At 46.9% G+C, this 20,831-nt stretch overlaps 1 protein-coding gene across 1 annotated transcript; it reads left to right on the top strand.

Annotated features, from left to right (window-relative positions):
• Positions 1–1,660: 1,660 nt before the first annotated feature.
• Positions 1,661–16,311, top strand: kmt5c (lysine methyltransferase 5C). The gene is made up of 9 exons (XM_030089981.1): positions 1,661–2,020; positions 2,430–2,562; positions 5,915–6,080; positions 6,158–6,267; positions 6,343–6,506; positions 8,486–8,505; positions 8,658–8,794; positions 8,915–9,087; positions 10,852–16,311. The coding sequence occupies exons 2-9, from the start codon at positions 2,450–2,452 to the stop codon at positions 12,114–12,116; spliced, it is 2,148 nt and encodes a 715-aa protein (XP_029945841.1). The 5' UTR covers positions 1,661–2,020; positions 2,430–2,449; the 3' UTR covers positions 12,117–16,311.
• The last annotated feature ends 4,520 nt before the right edge of the window (positions 16,312–20,831 follow it).

Consider the following 20,831-nt stretch of genomic DNA (forward strand, 5'->3'; position numbering starts at 1 on the left):
TGTTGGGGATTTAGTTTAAAGTATGAAATGTAAAAGTTTTACAACCTCTATAGATGTTTGTATTCAATGTGTGCTGATGTTTTTTTTAGATTATCTAATTTAAGAAGTGCATTTCATCTCATTGGATGTTCTCCTGCAGTATTGACAGGAAACGGATCAAAAGAAGACAAAACACATGAAATCATTTCGTCATTTCACCAATACATCCACACTCACCTATCTCAGTCACCTTCTGAAAAATTTATTTCTTTATGAGATGAACATTTCAGTTTCTAATCTGTAATATTGTAATACAGTATTGTAATTGCATTGTGTTCTTTTCAGAGCCTTCTGTAAACCCCTTTTGCTGCTGTTCAATGATACACAACAGAGTGTTTAAAAAGGGGTAAAAAAAATTACATTTTATCTTTTAATCTTTGTTTCTTTTTTTGTTTTACATTTGTACTACTCTAGGAGAAATGCATATTATAAATTAAGCTGCCTTTACTTTTAAATGTTGGGGAAAATATTGAATATCTGTCTTTAAGTACTTAGCTATACTCAATTACTTGTACAATCAGTCAAAACAATATAAAGTCTTCATGCATCATTAACAGCGGGAACTGTGGGAGTGAAATGTAAATATAAAGTAGAAAGTGTTTCTTTACTGAACCATGATGTGATTTGCTTCAAAAGTGGTGATTTAAAAAGCAGGAGAGATGATTACACGGTGTGATAACGCTGAGTGTTTTAAAAAGGAAAATAATATGCAGTTTTATCCCCTGCCTCTCATTAATCTTTGTTGTTTAATGTTTTTGAGTTGTGACAAATGCACCATATTAAAAAAGCTGCTTTACCTGATGTGTGTCACTGTTGCTATGCAGACATGGGAGGAAAAAATGCTATTATTTGTATTTCTGTAACATTACAAGCATCGTTTACTTTCTACCTGCATTTTTAATAGCAGACAATCAGCTGGATGCATGACTCAAAGTAATCATTTAAAGCATTCTGATGAACTGAGTGTTGCTTTATTAATGCAGTAGTTCTGTCTGCTAAATCTCCTATTTCATTGTGCTGTATATACATTTTTTGTGCATGCATCTTCTTTTCATCCAGTTCATGTTAAAATTGCAGTCAAAGTCAATTACGGTATTAAAGCAAATTATATAAAATTAGCATCACCACAAATTTTATACAAATACCTTTATGAGGTCATTTTTGGGTGGATTTCAGACATGAAATTACATTTCCAACATTATAAAACTATTTTAAAATGTAAGATTCAGGGAGGTGCAGGATTATTTATTTCATTTTGCTTCTCTAATCCCACATTACATATATATCACAAATCTATAAAAATAAATTGTTTGTCTGAATCTGTTTTTTCCCTGCAGCTCTCGTTCCGCTGATCACTGAATCCTCCCGGTTGACCTATAAACAGACATGTTGTGGTTTCCTTCCCCGCTGCTCCATCCTCCCTGTTATTGAGGAGAGAGTGATTTTGCGTGTGATTTCGCTCCCTGCAGCCAAACAGAGATGCCACTATACCTCATAAAACACTCACCTCTGCTATGCCCGCTCAACCTAACAGGCCCCGCCCCCGCCGCGATTCTAACCAATCAGAGAGCCGGAAAACAGCCCTCCGCGCTCGGTTTGTAAAATTAACCTTGACCCCAGCGAATAGCGCAGCCCGTGGGCGTGGCCTCTGCTAGTTCGGTTGCGTCGGACGTCGCTCATCAACTTTTTGCTACAAGACGAGCCTTTTCGAAAGCTAGTTAGCGGCTACAAAACAGATTTTTTTTAAAGTTCGTCCGTGCCAGTGCGTGGTGCACGTGCGCGGTTTTGGAAAATCCGGTGCCGGATCCGCCGCCGTCAGCGGGTGTAGTAAATTCCAGAAGTGACGAGGAGACTCCATTTTCGTATGCGGCGGAGAGCTAGCAGGTTGCTAAGCTAACTCTCTCCGAGCCGGAGCAGGCGAGCCCAGGAGCCGCGGACGGTCTCCCCGACGATCCCCGCGCTGCCTCCATCACGCTCCCAGGTACGTCTCGCTCCCGCGGCGGCGGCACCGGGGGTTTGCACGGCGGCGCGGATGCGCTGCCTCACTGTTGGCGTGTGTTCGAGCAGCGGTCGGATGCAGGCCGCCGCCGCCGCCTCGGAGCTAGCCTCAGCTCTGCCTCCTCAGCTGATAGCTGCTCGCTCACGCGCCGAGCTAATGGAGGCTGCTGCCGCCGCGTCCCTCTCCCCCCGCCGTGTTATCACCTCCCGGTCGGCGTTGGAGGGACTCCGGGAGGAGGTCCGGGGCGGGGGCACAGCCTGACCCGGGCTGCGGAGGGTGTCGCGGGCTCTGCAGGGCTGCTGATGTCGGGATGTTGTTGTTGTTGTTGTCGGTGCCGCTCGTGCTGTCACAGCCTCATTAACGCTGTTATTCTGCACTCCTCTGACTGCAGCATGCTGATGGTGGGAGGCAATGGACGGATGCACTAGAATGAGTGTGAAGGAGCTGTGCGAGATCGATGACCTGGCCACCGGCTTGGTGCTGGACCCTCTGCTGGGCTTCAGCACCCACAAAATGAACATCAGGTAAGCAGAGAGCCGCCTGGCTCCGTGCAACAGCACACACACCGCTGCAGAGCCTCTGGCTCACACACCGCGCAGTCTGCATGTTCTGCTCCTCACACCACCAGGGCTGAGCGGTCCTGTTGTGGCAAATCAGATCATGCTTCAACAAAGAGAAACCTTCTACTTTCTGTTTACACTCTGCTCTCACGCTTCCTGCTGTTAATGGAGCATGAAAAGTAAATAATACTTTGTACTTTCACTTGACGGTTCCACTAACAGAGTGTAATTTTAGCACTTAAAGGCCAATATTAAACATTATTTCCGCGTCTCGGAAGGTAAACTTTATTTATATGGTGCATTTCTCTGAGAGCAGTACAACTGTAACATTATGAAAATACCACTGCACTAATTAATACATTTAAAGTCACATCCATGTATCTTAGAATATATTAGTAATACATGTGTGTGTAATGATGTTTATGATTAAAATATACAGTATATTTTCATTTAACTTCTAATGTCCATTTCTGTATTAATCCATCGGCTCTTACCTGCTGTTAATGATGCAGGTAAAAAGTAAACAGTACTTTGACTTGAGTTTAGTTCAAATATTGAACTATGAATATTCAGCATTCTTTTCCCAGTTTTGTAAAATGTATAAAACAACACTATAGATATGTGTGTTAACATATATGATGTATAATTAAAAAAATAGAAGACTAGAATGAGAGAAAGCCTAAAGAGATGTATTTTTTCTTTTATAAACACGCTGCTGCCTGTCATTGAGCAGTAAGGAGGTTTTACAGAAGGCAGGGAAAACAGCAGATTAGGTCAGATTATATTCTAGATTAGGAGCTGTAACTGAAACATTCAGTCATTGAGGAAAGTGGCTGAAGCGGCTCCTCCGCCGCCGACGCTCTCGTTCAGTCTGGAACCTGCAGAGCCACAAACCATTGACTGGATTTCCTCTTCCGAAGCACCCCAGGGCAGGGAAACGCTACCGAGCTGCTCACCTCCTGCACCCCGTCGCAGTCTGCGATGATTGTAGAATTTTAAAAAGATATTAGCCTCAAACTCTGAGTCAGGCTGGCCGCTCAGCAGCACCAAGCTGATCGAATAAAACTGTTGTTCTTGTTTCTGAACAATCAATAACTATATAGCGTGAAATAAAAACATACTGCAATAGAAAGTTAAATGTAAAGAAACGACAGAATAACAGTTAAATTAGTAAAATAGTTAAACGTATGTTTGGAGATTACAGTGAAAACTGAAGGAGCGGAGACGGATGCTGTGGCAGAAACATCTTTTCTTCTCTCGTCTGACCCGATTTAACTCAACTCTGCAGTAAAGTGGAAAACAGGAGTGGAGTTTAGCGTCGGCAGCAGTTCCTCTCACGAAATAAGGATGTATTTGACGTTACTGAAGTGTCCTTGGGCAACGCTGGGCTGTGCCGTTTCCATCGGCGCTGAGGTTGTTGTCATTTTCACGAGGAACGGTTTGATTTTGTGAAAGAAAGTTTTAAATTTAGTTGTTCCGAACTGAAACATGCTGATCTTTAAAGGGTTAAAGTGGTTAAAGTGTGTGGAGGAAAAAGAGCGCCACTTTCCTTCACCGTTAACGCTCGTGTGTGTGTGTGTGTGTGTGTGTGTGCGTGCGCCCGTCACAACACCCAAACACGTCTTTGAAGGCGTGTCCCACGCAGGAGCGGTAAATGCATTCCTCTGATGCTGAGCGGCGAGCTGCGGACTTCAGAGTCGGTGGTTTCTGATTTACCGGGACGCTGCGGCGGACCGGTTCCTCCGGTTAGAACCCGGCTGGATGTTTGACCTCCGGAACGGGAGTGTTCCAGACGAGTAATCTGCAGGAGCGCGCTGAGATATTTCCCACTTATTAAAGCTCAACCAGGCAGGAATCTACAACCTTCACGACTGCATGAGACTTTTTTTTTTCACTTTCCACCAAATCAAATTTCGCCGGAGCTGCGAAACACGTTTCACCTTTAACACGAGGCGATTTCAGCAGTTTCACTCTTTTCCTGCTTTTTTTTTTTTGAGACAATTTTGATGTTTTATCTGTTTTATCCATTTATGAAGTAGTTTTGTGATGCCCCGAAAACTGTTATCTTTAAGAAACTCCAGTAATTTTATGTTTGTTTTTTTTCTTAAAGCTGTTTATTTCTTAATTTTTTTGTGCTCCAATTCTTGCAGTTTGGTTTTCGCTCTTTTCCCCGTTTTGTCCGTGTCAGTTCAAAGCTCCTTGTTCCAGGAGTTAAAAGTCCTGCTGAACCTGACTGTGTGTGTGTGTGTGTGTGTGTGTGTGTGTGTGTGTGTGTGTGTGTGTGTGTGTGTGTGTGTGTGTGTGTGTGTGTGTGTGTGTGTGTGTGTGTGTGTGTGTGTGTGTGTGTGTGTGTGTGTGTGTGTGTGTGTGTGTGTGTGTGTGAATACAGTGGGAAACAAGGTCAAATATTTATTTAGGTGTAGTTTTGTGAAAGAGTCCTGAAATAGAGCAGAGCAGTGAAAAACAGTTTAGTTGAGGAGCCAGAAACGCTGTAATCTCATCCTGAGTGGATCGAAGCAGTGAAACACATTTAATAACCTTTAAATGTGAACTTTTCAGTTTTGTGTTTGGATGAAAATGTGAATAATTTAACCAAAAACAAAGAAAAACTACAGAGAATGACGAGAATTTCAGTCTAATGTAAATTTCACTGAACCCTTTGTTGCTGAATGCGGTGACTCTTCTCCCGGAGCTGTGATGCATGTTTTTAAAAACTCACCCTGACGGCTAAAAGAAATGACTAAACTGCTGTTAGTCACGACGCTCTGCGCCACAACGAAGAAAGTTCCAGTTTAAAGGTTGTTATTTTACTGTTGCGGGCCGCTCGGGGTGGAACTGGACCGGTTGTGACCCCTGAACGGAAACGTGTTGGACGGCCGTGTAGTGAGGAGTCAGAAGAGTCAGAACGAGAGAAAATAAGATAAAACACGTCTGGCTGCTGCAGCGGCTCCGGAGTAATCTATTACACTCCAGCCTTTGTTTTTTCTTCCCCTGGAGGCTCGCGTACGAAAGAGAAACTGGACAGGTTCCCAGGTCTGCTCTACGTTCTGGAAACTTTCCTTTTCATTGTTTTTTTTTTTTTTTTTTTTTTATCGTTGTGCATCGAGAGTTTTAACAAACTGCCTTCTGTTTGCAGCTTCAGATTAATTCTTACCAGAGAGGAATACTCTAAATCCACTTCAGATCCGATGTATTTCCTGAATATGTTAACTATCAAATGCGTTGTCACATATATACACAAGCTTTCCTCGTGTCTGGTTTGGCTCGGCGTTCCGCCTTCCTGATGGTCGGGAGTTTTGTCTCCCGTCTCCGGCAGTCCCCCTCCAGAGATCCGGCGCTGGGGGAACCTGAAGGAGACCCTGCTGCGCTTCCAGCGCACGCACGACTTCAACGCCACGTTCGAGGCGCTGACGGTGGGCGAGCTGGCCGGGGACTACTTCAACGGCCTGGGGAGCCACCGGCAGGAGCTGCTGAGACAACATGTAGGCCGTCCAGTAAGCGTAAGACTTTCTGTCCGCTGGCTCGAGGTTTGGATTGACGAGGCGCTCTCCGCCCACAGGTGTACCGCTACCTCAGTGCCTTCCTGTTGGACAGCGGCGTGAAGATCGAGTCCTGCGACCGGTACTCCTCCGAGACCAACGGCGCCAAGATCACCTCGACGAGGCACTGGTACGGAGCGCGGCGCGGCGCGGCGGCCGCCCGGTGACCGCGGCTGTGTGTTCTGACCGCCGTGTGTCCGTGCAGGTTCGCCGGCGAGCGCGTGGAGGTGCTGCTGGGCTGCATCGCCGAGCTGAGCCCCGCCGACAGCGCCGTGCTCAGGGCCGGCGTGAACGACTTCAGCGTCATGTACTCCACCCGCAAGCGCTGCGCGCAGCTGTGGCTCGGCCCCGCCGCCTTCATCAACCACGGTCAGTCACGATCACGGTGTCCAACACGAGGCCCGTGGGCCCGAGGCAGAAACTGTGTCACGTTCAGAGCCGAGTTGTAATTTGTGACTTTTATCAGGACAACGTTTCATTAGCGGCAGATGTTCGAGCAGCTGTCGCTCTGTGTTGATTGACGGGAGTTTACGACACGCAGACACGCCACACAACAGTCGGCACTCAGTGAACGACTCCTCTCTGCTGCTCGATCGCTGGCGATGCTGAACAAGGCCTGCAGTTTTACTCCGCTCTGCGTTTTCTCTTCACATCACAGCTCCGGAGTTCAGGATGTCAGTTGTCTGCGGTGGGAATTGTGATTTGTCGAGCCCCGCTAATGCCTGGAAGATGGATTAGCGCTAAATGATTCATGCCGCCGCCGCCGCCACGGTCTGCGTTCAGACCAGATCGCGTTTCAGCGCTAATGAGAACCCAGAGCAAACATGAAGTGCATCATGTTCACTTTGCTCTCGCCTCTTCACACGTTCACCAGGATGGACCTCTGGGCTGAGAGGAGAGCGGCCAGCTGCCGAGCTGCAGGAGTGAAGCTGACACTGATTTATAGATACCAGGAATACCGATGCCGCTGGTTTTAATGTCTCAGATCTGAGGTGTGCAGCTCGCTTTACCAAAACTCAACTGAAAGACACATTATACAGTAAAGAAAAGTCATTAGAGCAACAGGTAAAGACGGCATGTTGTGTTTTTATCTAATAAATGAGATTAAAAACAATCTGTAAGGAATAATTTAGTCATCAGGACAAAGTTTTGGTTCATAATTATCCCTCTCCACTCTTTTATTCGTTCTCAGTGGCGACTTGTTCAGGCTTTACTGAACACAGTGGCAGATGTGTCACTCCTGAGTAAACGTGAAGGAACAACCTGATTATAGGTGTTTGGGTTTTACCATCGCTGTCAGAAGCGTCAGTCACCCCTGAACATTACAGTTACTCAGACAAGAATCCCAAAAGTAATTACATGATTAAGTACAAGTTTATAAAAGAAAACAAATGTAAGAATAAAAACACAATGATTCAGTATGAATGATATATTTACAGTCTCAAATAAAACATATATTAATGCTTAATTTAATACGTTAGGTGCACACAGTGTGGGACAGTACTTACTGCCGAGCTGTGTCACAGAAATGACCATTCATGTGATCATACAACAGCAACGGCACGTCGTGATCTTTATCTTCTCATTATGAGAATTCTCATTAAAACACAGAGTTTCGTGCGTTTGATCTGTAGTTGGTGCATTAATTCATAAAAGCACATGTATGTAAACCAGCTGAAGTGACAGACGGAGGAGCAGGAGATGGAAAACCTGACGAGGTGGAGACATGAGTGTGTAGTGTGTACGTACACAGAAAGAAACCAGTTACTGCGTTTCTGAGTGTCGTCTTTCATTTTATCGTCTCTAATCCTGTAAATTGATCCAGTCTCTCAGATCTGTGCCACATGTGAGCCAAACGTTAGAGGATCAGGATGTTTTTCCTCCTTTGAGCTCACTCTTCTCGTTAGTAAAGAATTAATCTTAATTTAGATCTTACTGGTGGAGAAAAACCTGCACAGATGAATCCTGGACTAATCTTCCTCGGAGGGATTTTGAAGCGGCTCTTGACTCGGACTGGACGTCTTTCTGCCGCCGTCGTGATCCCAGTTACAAACCAGGATGCGAGTCTGAGCATTGCGCGGCTCCATTAGGTGGATTGATCATTTTATGACTTTATTCTTTCATCAGTGCGAACAGCGGAGTAATTAGAGGAGGTGATGCGCGGCGGCGGTGAGCGGAATCAGAACGCCACGGTGAAATCGTCTCTGCTCCTTTCTCCGAGCCTTTCAGCTGCTGTGAAACCACGTCTTTATGAACCATCTGATCGACAAAAACCCTTCTTTTTTTCTCCTCATATTCATGTTTTTTTCTTTTCTCTCTCCGTCTTTATGTTTCCGTCTGGACTGAAGACTGCAAACCCAACTGCAAGGTAACCGGATGAATGCTTATGTGGAGGTTTTTAATGTTGTTTCATGCAGTCAGAAATCCCAGTCCTGCTTCCCGTCTGCTGCCGCCGACCCCCCGCGGGAGAACCAACCTTTTGTCTTTGTCTGTTTTTTTTCCCCCTCTCAACCCGCCCAGTTCATCCCTGGTGAGAAGAACAACGCCTGTGTGGAGGCGATCCGGCCCATCGCACCGGGGGAGGAGATCACCTGTTACTATGGAGCCAGCTTTTTTGGGGAAGGCAACGAAATGTGTGAATGCTGCACCTGCGAGAGGTGTGTCCGCCGCCCGCTCCTCCCGGCATCGCCTTTCACCCCCGCGGAAACCTGAAGGTTGTTTTTTTTTTTTTTTTTCTTCTTCTTCTTCTTTTTTCTGGCTCTGCCGCCTCCTTGCAGGAACGGGGAGGGTCACTTCAAACACCGGGGGAAGCAGCCCGAGTGCGAGGAGGCCAAGGACCCGGCGGGCCAGAAGTACCGGCTGAGAGAGCGATACCTGCGCCACCACCGGGAGAAAGGCCACTTCCCTCCGAGGCCCGTCGCACCCGGGATTCACGCGGGTATTTTCAAAGGTGACGCGTTTATGGTTTTCTCCAGAATTACCTTCATCAGTCAGATACGTGTTTAAATGACGTCTAGTTTAAGTTATCGGATAAAAGGACAAAAAACCAAAAAAATTAATGTACACATATATGAATAAAACCTAATATTAATTACCGATGAAACCAAATAGCGCTGTAATCATTGTAGAAAGGATTGTTTACTCTGTAAATCCCCCTCTGGTCTCAGCAGCGAGCGCAGCAGGAGGGACGCCGGAGCCGAGCGGCGCTGGATTCCGCCGCTCGTTAAAGCCGGCGGTCCGGTCGTTGCTCCGCCGCTCGTTTAATGCGCCGTCAAATTTAAAGCCTCCGGGACGGCCGACGCCGCGCCTTCATTAAAGCCCACTTAGCTTCAGATTAGTGCGAACGTCGCCGGGAAAACAGCCGTTATGTCACAGTTCATGAAAAGTTAGCCGCTCCGAGAAATAGATCTGGAGTTCTCGGATCACGTCTTTCTTGCGCAAGTCTATCTGATTTTTTGGGGCTATTGTGCAATTGCTGTAAACATTGTGTAAAGACACGGTAAACACAAGGCCAGCTTTGTGACTCGTGATCCCAATCAGGTTAAAATCCTGCAGCGTGGCCTTTAAACCGCAGAGAGTCGTGTTATCTGCTGTCAGGCATCTTTAGAGCGAGGAGCGTTTCCGAGCCGCGAAGCATCAGAAGCAGGATCGGCTAACGCGGCCGTTAATGAACAACTTTATCTCGCCGTTTGAAACCGGAGAGGAGTTTAAAACAGACGTGTGAACGCAGCCGTCCGTAAAAGACACGGCTGAAAGCTTATCCGGTAAATACCGGGAGGCGATTGATCCCGAGTCTGAAGGCATGCTTACTCCGTTTAAAAATAACTCCTTACTGTTTTTATCTGCTCCGGTTGTGAGTGGTGCACACATGCTTATGCAATCACGGCCAAACAAAGGATTTACTGAGGGGGATTTCATGTAATTATGAGATCTTCCTCTGGGAACATCACAAACAGAAAGCCCTGCCTCGCACATGTAAGTTAGAACTGTTCAAACTAAAATCATAAGAAGTTTTGATCATATGTGGAGAATTAGATGAAATGAGACGCTTCATATTTACTGCATTAATATTTACCTAATAAAAAAAGACAGAACATTGTTTTAAATTAATGCAATTTGAGGTTTTTTTGCACAAAATAGTTTAGTCAAAGCTTCGGTTTACGGTTATCCTTCTCCCTTCCTTTATTTGTCCTTGTTTTGGTGAAGAGAAAATGGTAGATGTGACATAAACATGTAAGGATAAACTAAAGCAGCTTGTTCTGAGTCTTGTGCTAACAAATATTCAGAAAATGAAAAAGGATAAAATATATCTGAATGCAAATTCAGTACACAGAATACTCTATTACTATTCTAATTCTGCCAAAAATGCCCAAAAGTCAACATATTTATTTTAAATTAAGCCAACAGTATTTATCTGAGACTTCTGCTACTCAAGAACCAAGTTGTTTAGAATTAATGATGGTTTATTAGACAATATTTAGTCTGTCGAACTCTATAGCTTAGATTTGAGATTACAGTTAATCTTCTTGGATTTACTGCGATTTGCGATTCTGGAAGTGAGCTCCTTTTCATTATCTGTGAACTGAGAAGCTCATGTTACAGATATGAGTCGTGTGAATGTACATGACAAGTCCTGTGAGTGGAGACGATGAGAAGGTGCGCCGATGTTTTATCGGAGTTTGACTGGTTGTTCGTCGTCGTCCTCTGTTCGCAGCCATCCCATCGAGGAACTCCTTCACCCAGCAGATGAGGAGGAACGCCTTGAAGAACAGAAAACTCACTCAGACCAAGAAGTGGAGGCGAGACAAGCAGAGACGGTCGGGACAGCACCCGGCCAAAACCGGCCGGACGCTTCCTCTCTTGTCCCAGGTCACTCTGAAGAACCTCTGGGTCCGAGTGCGGCGCCACTCGCTGGACTTCTTGCTCAGCTGTAAGGATCCCAGGAGTAAAGAACGGGCCTTGCTGCAGGCGCTGGAGGAGCTGAAGCCAAGAGACGGCAAGATGAAAGAGCCGGCGCAAAATTCCTCTGAGGCGACTCGTCAGAAGAGCAAACCTGCCGCCGGAAACGCGGGTCCGAGCGACAAACCCGTCGGCGTGAGGACGTCGTCACGAACGAACAGCGCCGTTCGCGGTATGGTCACACGCCAGGCGGAGTCCGGCAGCAACACTACACCGGTCTCTCTCCCCGCCGAGGTCGACCGAGCCTGCAGTGCAATAAAACAGGAAGTGGTGGAAAAGGCAATCACGGAGCATCAGTTCCCCACACGAGGCGGCGTCGCGTCCGGCGCCGTCGCCGCCGCTCCGAACGCCGTCGAGCACACCGAGCGCAAGACTATCACAGCCCCAGCCCCGTCATGCCCGAGCGTCGCAGGGGGGTCGAAGGAGGCCCGGGACAATCCGCTCCGATGTCTGAAGCAATACCTGACGGTCAATCTGACGAGGTTATCGGTGCCTCAGAGTTTAGAGGACCAGGCGGGACGAGCGCCGGCGAGAGGAAGCAGAAAGCAGAGCGCCTGCACCGCAGCAGCAGCAGCAGCAGCAGAAGAGAGACGAGCGTGCCGATCCCAGCAGAGGCAGGGAGGCGGCTCAGACGCATGCACAGCCGAGGGGAACAGAGGGGTCAGGGAAATGTTTTTCAAGGCTGCTGATAAGGTGAACCTGAGGACGCGGCACTCGAGCGAACCGGCGGCCGATTCATCACACGGCGACGAGAGCGACGACAAGGTTATCGAAATCCAGACGGCGTCGGAGGAAGAGAAGGACATTTCAAAAGAGAGACTCGAAGGGCAGAGAGGGAAGACGCATTCTGCACCGAGAGCTGGAGAATGTAAAATTAGCAAAGACCAGAAAGAAGCTGAATGTCAGATGGAGTCCGGTGAAGTAGCAGGGCAGCAGAATAACAGCCGCTGTGTTCGGAGTGCAGTCAGGAATGCGAGCAAGCAGAAAGAGATTTCTAAAGCACCGGAAAAAAATCACTGAGACTCTAAGTAAACGGCCAGCAAGTAGACAAGAAGAAGATATTGTCATAAAGCAGGCGAAGGTTCTGCTGTCAGATGTTTAAGAAGAGATAAGACTCTAGTAGATAAAAGATCGCAGGGAGATATTGACGAAGGTCGCTTTTTTCCCTCCGCTTTCAAAGATATGCAAAGTACGGAAGAAGAAGAAAATGGAGGCAGGTACTGTCACTCAATGCAGAGGAGGATAGTCAGACGCAAGCTGAGGCCCAGAGCAGCCAAAACGAAAGCAGAAGACAAGCAGAGCACTAAGGGGAGCCTCGGCAAAGAGGCTCCAGTCACAGTGAAGACTGAGTTCAGCGAGGAAAGCTTGCAGCGGCTCTCGCCACTGAGGCACACTGATCCGCCGGCCACCTGTATCAACCCACTACCTCACAAGGCCGTCATTTCAACTAAAGCTACAGCTAACCTGCGTTCAAACACCAGTCCTCAAGCGCACACACAGTCCAACATACCTCTCAAGAAACGTACATTTCGCAGCTCTGTGGAAATCGACTCGGAACAAAGAGTGAATTCTGCCTCAGATCAGGTTCCTCAGAAAGCTAGCGAGCTGAACTTTCCCTCAGCGCTGAGGCACGACCTGAGCCAGTGTTCAGGAGAGAGCAGCAAAGGGAGGAGGGACGGGAAGGTCAGGCCGAGGAGGACCGAGCTCCAGAGTTTAGGCCCCAAACGGTTCACCAAGCAGGCGTCTGCCAGCAGAGTGCTTCGCTCTCGAGCTAACGAAGCGCAGCGCAGCCATTTATGGCGGAAGGTCCGGCAGTGTAAACAAGAGAGGCTGGACGAGGACGACGTCGGCAACGCTCAGGCGCTCGATAGCGACGAGCACGCAGAGGGAAGTCAGCTTGACGACACTAAAAACCTCAATTGCCAAAAAAACGATCACATGGACACAATCGACGAGCAAAACGATTCAGAGGACACGAAGGCGGGCCTAAATTTTAAGTTTCGACTCAAGAGGCGAAGAGGGCGAGTATGGGAGATGCAAAATGCGGGCCTTGAAAATATAGCACTAAAACCAGAGAAGGGAGAGGAGCTATTGGCGTGCGACCCTTTCAAAGCCATCATGGATTCTGTGTCCATTTTAAACATGGAGATGGAGGCAGCACAAGCGCACGTTCAGGCCAGCAAGAAGTCAAAGAACAAGTCGCATCGCTCAAAAAAAAAAAAGCGAAAAATTCTCTGAAAAGCAAGCCATAAATTCATGCACAGGTCCGAAGCCAGAGAAAGACCTTGAGAATATATGCGGGCCCACTGTTCTTCCCGATGATAAAGTAGAAGTTAAAGAGAAAGTTGAGCGCGGGTTTGGATCCATGCAGCACCTAGAAAAAAATGAGGGCCAGAAAAGTGAGGTCTTGCCTCTGGCAGCACACGAAACAAAAATCGAAGATCGTTTTTTAAGGAACTGCTGTCTGTTTGAAAGCGGCGTGCAGCAGAAGGAGGATCCAGGCTCAGAGGCCAGCGCTCATTCATTACCGGTAATTAAACTTCGGAGGAAGACGGAGGACATTTGGGAGGTGGACAGCAAAGAGGAGCAAGCAGAACTGAAAGTAGAGCCCAAAGTAGAAAGAGAAGTGAAGGCTCAGATTTTAGGGAGACAAAGAGGATGTCTTGATTTTAGCAAGCCCAAAGATGAATGCTTCACTTCTCAGAGAGCGAGCGGCAACGCTGCCTTCCTCAAAGTGGAGCCGCCCCCATTTTCTTTGTCATTGTCCCCATTGTCGCTGTCCTCGCCGCTGAACGACGGTAAAGCTGAAGTTATATCCTCGGCTGCGGAGAGAGCGGCCGAGAGGCCAGAGACGAACAGCGGAGGAAGGAAACAGAGGCACAAAATGGACCGGGCGCGCAAGTGTGGGCCCGTAGAAACGCCCACCACCTGTCTTAGTCACACTCTCCAACAAATTGACAATAGTCTCTCCAGGCTCTCGGAGGGCTTGTGTTCGTCTCAGACGTTAGAGAAACCGGCAGCTTGTACCAGTGCTTCTAATTCCGTCATCCAGCCTCCGTCCCAGTCGCCACCATTCACAACTGCGGATAACATGCTTTCCGGGGAGCCCAGCTTCACAAATTGCTGCGATGACATTTTGGATTTTCAGTGTCTGAACTTTGAAGGATATTATCAACCACAGAACATGCTTCCATCGTCCCCGTCGGATCTGTGTTCACTCGATCCGCCCACAGATCCTTTCAGCAGCCCCCTCTCTCACAGCCCCGCCGACACATGGACTACTGAGACTCCATACCTTGGCCCGCCTAGTCCAGGTAATAACTTTACCAGTGAGGATCTGCAGTTTTTCCCAGGTCTAATTTCTTCCAAGAGTGATGGAGTTCCTCTGGAATGTGAAGCAAAGGATGCCTCCAAGGACAGAAATGCATCAAACCCTGGTTTCGGTTTTTCTGCCCAGGGCAACATCGACTTGACAGCTAAGGATAGGAGTAAAAATCCAGGGATGAGGATGTGCAAAGAAGATCCAAAAACTCAATCTTCCTCCATAGCAAGCAGACCTCGTGTTTGTGGCCCAGCATCGACCTCTGTGCTTTCTCAGAATCCGCTCGCTTTAGCCCAACCTTCCATGAGCATTAAACCAAACACCAGCCAGTCAAAGCCCCAGTCTAACCTGAAGATGCAGGGGCCCTTCCATCGTATGACCATTCCAGGAAAATCGCAGTCATTTCCAAGTACTCAACCAAACACCGTAAAGGGAGTGCCACAGAGTTGCCTGACAAAATCCGTCCCTCCACCTCAGATGTCCAACAAGTTCCTCTCCCCTCATCTCTTCACTGCGAGAAATCCCAATCCTCCCGACAATCCATTCAACTTCCACGAGAAACCCTCCACGGTTATTCACAGGGTGCTCAAGTATCAGGGAGGGAACCAGAGCCAAAACCTGTACAGTGCACCTTGTAAAGAGAGCATGGCTGCTGGCAGCCCGATCGTTGCATCCAGGACCCTCGGTGCAAAAACGGACCATTCCGAGAAAACCCAGTCCACTCTCAAGTTTGTTCCAGCAGAGATTCATCACAAAGGCCACATCTCTGGGTTTGGCAAGGACCTTGGTCATCTGTGTTCCCCCAGCAACCCCAGCAGGGCCAACCAACACTTCAGCAAAACCAACGCTTCTGTTCCTCAGTCTTTTCATAAAAACAAGATGTCAACGGACAAACTTGAAAGTGTCGAGACCAACATGATATACAAGAACTTCTCAGCGCTGCCAAGGCCCTTCTTCTTCCCTAGCAAAATGTCAGACGGTTATCCCTCCCCACCAGACAAGAGCTTGAAACCGGATAAACCCACCACGTCGACCTCAGACAAACACCAGCCGTGTTACACTCAGCAGGACACTTTTGATTTCAGCTTCGCTTCTTCACTCTCGCCCATGTCTCAACACAACAGTCCCCAGGTCATCCACAGCACGCCTCCTGGCACACCAGCAACCAAGAACCAGTCGGCCGCCGCGGCCTCCATCCCGTACGGCTACCCCCCGTACGTGCTGAACTTCAGCGGCGACCACTCGCTGACCCTGGGTCTCAGGGACGGCGCTGACGGCCCGGGGCTGGCCTCGACAAACTACACCTATCACTGCCTGATGGAGCCGTCGGGCACGCAGGGGCGCCTGGTTCTGGAGCCCTGCGGACCCCAGCTGTCCAACCCCGCCGCCGCTTTTTCCCTGAGCGGGTTTTCGGGCCTCAAAGGTCCGGACGAGCACTGCAGGAAAGACATGCAGCAGCAGTGCCAGCCCGGCGAACACCAAGGCACATCACACTATGGACCTGTCCCGCCGTCCCACTCCATGGGCGCCAACAAACCCAAGAGAGTGAGGCTGGTGGTGACAGACGGCACAGTAGACTTAGATCTCCAGTACTCGGATTGACTCAGACTCGCAGGAGTTGCCGGATCTTGAAATAACTTTGGATGTTGTTTTTGCGTGTGGGCGTTTCTATAGTATCTGCCACAAAGTATGTTTTTGTAAACATTGTAATTCGTAGTTCTACAAGTTATTTGAGCCCGTCGACTGATACTTTTCTAAATCCTCATTTTAACGGACTGTTAGTGTACGAATGAATTGTACAGGGTTGAACCAGGCTTATTGGAGTGTTTTAATTACTGTATGAATTTTTAAAAGAATTAACTATCCACTACAGTTTGCTTTAAAAAAAAAAAAGAAACGAGACAAAAATGAATTTGCGATGCGTCCTGAAAGAAGAGCATTAAATATATTTGTGACTGAGAGTGTAGACCTTCAGACCCTGTCAACATTGAATGCCCTCTTACTGTACTGTAACATAAAAATGTATGATCTTTTCTATACCGTGTATGGCAGTAGAGACAGACGACGACGCCGCCGCCGGGGGCTGCTGGTACTTGATGGGTTTTAAAAAGGCAGCTTTGTGCCTCATCTTTGATATGTTCTTGTGACTTTTTGAAGCATCAGTTTAAACCCCGTCTGCCCTCTTCCTCCAATTTTTTTTTTTAAATATCTATATATACTTGCAGTTCAGCTTTCCCCCCTCACTTTGTGTGCATGCACGTGGCGGGCAGGCCTCTGTGGGATCAAAGGCAGGCGTGTGTTGTCGTACCTGATCACGTGAGTTGTTGCTTTATGTCAGATTTTAAGTATGATCCTTCCGTGTGTAATGGAGAGGCTTGTGCATGAGCGCTGTACAGTAAAGATATTGTGGGACGAGTCGAGCCGGGTGGAGACGTGCTTCACGAATCACAGCGTTTCATGAGTGATTTGGAGAAACTGCAATTTTCTTTTTTTTCCAGCCAGTTTTTGCCCAATTGAGGGAAATTCCCACTTAAGATCCTCGTAATCGGAGTCCTCCCAGCTGGCAGACTACAAGGAAAACCACCACGTTACATAAAGAAGTGACAATCTTCCCTCAGAGTAACTCACTTTCCTTACTGCTTTCTTTGTATCCTTCACTGAAACGACACAAGGGCAAGTCGTGCTTCACCTGCAGTAGTTATCGTTGTTTTATTTTTCAGTTTTGTTGCTCATGGAGCTGCACATCTTCTACGTGTTTCTATTGTAACCGGTTAGTTGCTGTTCATGGTGGGAGTCACGTGAACATTCCCTCTCTTGTGCTGTACGTCGAAACCCATCCTTACATCCGCGGGCAGGAGTGTTCAGTGTGACTGCACAGCCTTACATTTACTACCATTAACAGAAAAAAAAGAAGTACTGTCTCCATCTGGAAAGGCCAACTATTTATTTTAATATCCTCATTCTTGAAAAGGTGCTTTAATGTAATTTATATTTCACATGGTGTGTTCGAACTCTGAAATGTTTTTTTTTATTATTTAATGGGACAAAATACTGAACTGAATATTTACATTGAGTATTTAATTGCAAAGCCTTGGACATTTTATCCAGTTTTCAGTTGTTACAGGTTTAAACAAAGCTTTTATTTCTAATTGGCAGTTAGTCTTACTGAGAGTCTGCTGTAGAAATGTACAAATGTAGCCTATATCATTAAAGACATGTAATTCTTTTTTTGTACCTTCTGTGTTCGACTCTTTAATCGAGTGTGAGACAAAATGTTGACCAGAACTCCTGACCCGACGGGGAAGAACGGATCTGAACATGATGGTGTGACTTTATTCTCACGATATTTCAAGTGAAAAGGCGTGGAAACATTTTTTGTGACTGCACAACAGTTTGGCGTTTTCACTTCATAAGATTGTCGTGTGAACAGAGCCTGACTGAGTCGCATTCATGCCGTTAACAACAGTTTTATGTTTTGCAATTTTTATTATGTTTCTATAGATTCAGGGAATTGTTTCAGTTTGATTTATGCTTTTCACGTCACATTCAGGCTACAGTTTGCTGAGCTAAAGCTTTGGGTTCATGTTTAAAATCACCATCTTGTTCAGACTATTCAGTCAACAAATTAGTTCCACAGTTAGATCTTCATCTTCTCCACGATTCTTCTCACTGTGAAGCGTCGCCTTACAGTGATGGCAGAAATGATCCGGTTCTCCAGCCGAGTGGACGACACCGGTGTAAGGCAGAAAGGTAAGAATGGATTTCACTCATTCACTTCAGAGCAAAACATGAAAAAACCGTCAGCGAATGCTTTTGTTTTTGTTTTTTTTTATTTGCACATATTTCCAAAAACCCTTTTTTCACATTTTCATTATGGAGCATTGTATGTGGAATTTAGAGTGAAAAATTAACCCATATTGGAATATGGCTGCTGCATAAAATGTGGAAAATATGAAGCACCAGGTTTACTTTGTAGGTTTACTGTTTAAAAAAAGGATTAGTCGAAGAGGAGAGACAGTTTTGAGCAAAAGTTCAGTGACGTTGGTAAATTAAGAATTTGTCTCCTAACATCACATCATCTGCATAGACGTTTAGCATTAGTGCCAGTTTTCTCATGAAGCTTCCTCCTGCAGGGTGTGTGTGTGGTCACACTTCTCCACGCACACGACCTTTCACCCCCAGACACCTGGAATCATCTGGAATGGTCTGCAGACGCTCATTGGATCAAGCAGGTACGGATTTTTCTGGAAGCTGCTTCATTTCCGTGTGGTTTCCAATAAAGGTAATAAACAGTGTAGTAAATGGCAATAATGACAAATTTGCTTTTGACTGCCAACAGACGTTATCTGGATTTTTACACATCATAGATTAAAAATCCAGATTATCTGTGTAAATCTGTATATTCAGTTGCCAAGCAGCCTGTATTTGACATTAACTAGTAGCAAATTAAGGTGCTTTATCGCATTAAAGAAAATTAACTTTAATTTGAATTTATGACAGAAAATGGTCTTTCTTGGCTTTTTCAGACGTTTTGTATATTTTCGACTTTTTGATTTTGATTTGACATGTCTGGAAGATCACACTTTGGAAAGTCAAATCACATGTCAAAAATGTCACAAATTCTCGATATCGGCGTGTCGTCTGGCACCACGTGAACGGCCTTAGTCGCCACTACGGAGGGGCAAACAATGTGGAAAATTCAGACCGTCAGGGCTTCTCAGTGGATATTTGTACAATTATTAAAACTTTTAGCGTTTTGTTGTGTTGTAGAACAGGGGTAGTGTTGGTCGCTGGTGCCAGGTATGGCTCACAGCCTGAAGCTTTAGCAAGATACAAGGCAAAGCTTCACATGTTCGGGCTGGATTTGTGTCCATACAAGCACACCGCTGATTCCTGGCTAAATAATCCAAAACAGCAGCCTAGTCTGGGTACCCAGATGTGAACCACTACCTCATCAAAGCTCCTGGTCAGTACAGATGTTGCGATAAAAGGCGTCTATTTAAAAATGTTCATTTGAAGAACGCAGTTTGATTAAAATGAGGATGCTAACAAGCTAGCGTTAGCTCGCATGGTAGCGCTTGTTTGTTACCACCCTTAAAAGGAACCTGTTACAAAGTGTGCAGAACAAACATATATGTAGTCCGACTTCGGTAGCCACAGTTTTCCCGGTGTTTTGCTGGTATTGTCGGCGGTTCTGTTTATAGCCAACGGCCTTCCTGGTTCAGTAGCGTCGCTCGGTATCATATAAAAGGACAAGTGAGACTGTTGAGCTGCATTGTTGGTGCAGCTGAACACAACAATTCTTCACCATCTTTTATAAATCTATATCTCTCAATCTACATCAAATATTGAGCAAGAACAAACTTCACACAGAAAATACCTTGCTTGGCTAGCAGCAGGGTCCGTGATTGTTTTCCCGTCTGCACTGGTTGCTAAGACCCCCACAATCCCGGGTGTGCTTCGTGGCCCGGATGTCCGTGGTCGAGAATAAGTATAGTGTTGTGTGAGGTGGTGTTATGAATTTTATCAGTGACACAGATTCAATGACAGGAGTTTTGCGTTGTCACTTAAGATAAACAGGTTGCTGAATGCTAATTGAGGAACATTTCTCACAGCTGGATCCTGTATCCTGGAGTCACGTCAGGACAAATGGAGCCAGTCGCCGTTAAACAGAAGCCTAACGACATAGTAACTGTTGAGACAATAAGTTTTACTTTGAAACAAAACCCCCGGTCGATAATCTGATGAATCAGTGAACTCAGAGACGGTTCTCTTCGCTCTGTCGTCCTCTGGTTCATGTCAAAGCGTTTGGCGGTTTGGTTCCCTCCTTCCTCTTCGCTCCACTCATGACCCACTTCTCCCCCTCCTCCCCCTCTTCCTCCTCCTCCTCTTCCTCCTCCTCCTCCCACTCCTCCTCCTCTTCCTCCTCCTCCTCTTCCTCCTCCTCCTCCTCCTCCTCCCCTCCTCCTCCTCGCTCTCTCACGACCAGCCGACCAGTTAATTCAGTTTCCAGCTGTAACGGTTTGCTCATAATGAGGACGGGAGGAGAGGGGGGGGGGGGGGGGGGGGGTCGTCTGCTGAGGGAGCGGTGCCGTTAAAGGGAAGGAGGGCCGCGATGTGAAGACCCGTGTCTCTGCCGTCGTGGCAGAACGCGCCGTAACGTCTAACCGTTTACAGACCCATTAATTCCGCCGCTGCGTCAGAAAGCCATCGAAACGTGATGCCAGACGCCTGGCTTCGAGATTCATGGACGCCGAGCGACGATTTACGATCAGTCAGTCGCAGGAAAACTCAAGACAGACGCTTTGAAATACAGCATCTGCGTTCTGAGACCATTAGACACACTCAGTGCTCACTGGGCGGGAGGAAGATGCTCTAAATCTGGACGTTAGCTGTCACCAGCATTTGAAGTT

The sequence above is a fragment of the Salarias fasciatus genome, chromosome 4 (genome assembly GCF_902148845.1).
Source record: "Salarias fasciatus chromosome 4, fSalaFa1.1, whole genome shotgun sequence".
NCBI lineage: Eukaryota > Metazoa > Chordata > Actinopteri > Blenniiformes > Blenniidae > Salarias > Salarias fasciatus.

Excerpts from the sequence above, each read along its gene's own strand:
- kmt5c (XM_030089981.1), top strand. The coding sequence starts at position 2,450 with ATGGACGGATGCACTAGAATGAGTGTGAAGGAGCTGTGCGAGATCGAT. Across the intron at positions 8,506-8,657 it reads ACTGCAAACCCAACTGCAAG|TTCATCCCTGGTGAGAAGAA; the intron begins GTAACCGGATGA and ends CAACCCGCCCAG. Across the intron at positions 8,795-8,914 it reads GAATGCTGCACCTGCGAGAG|GAACGGGGAGGGTCACTTCA; the intron begins GTGTGTCCGCCG and ends GCCTCCTTGCAG.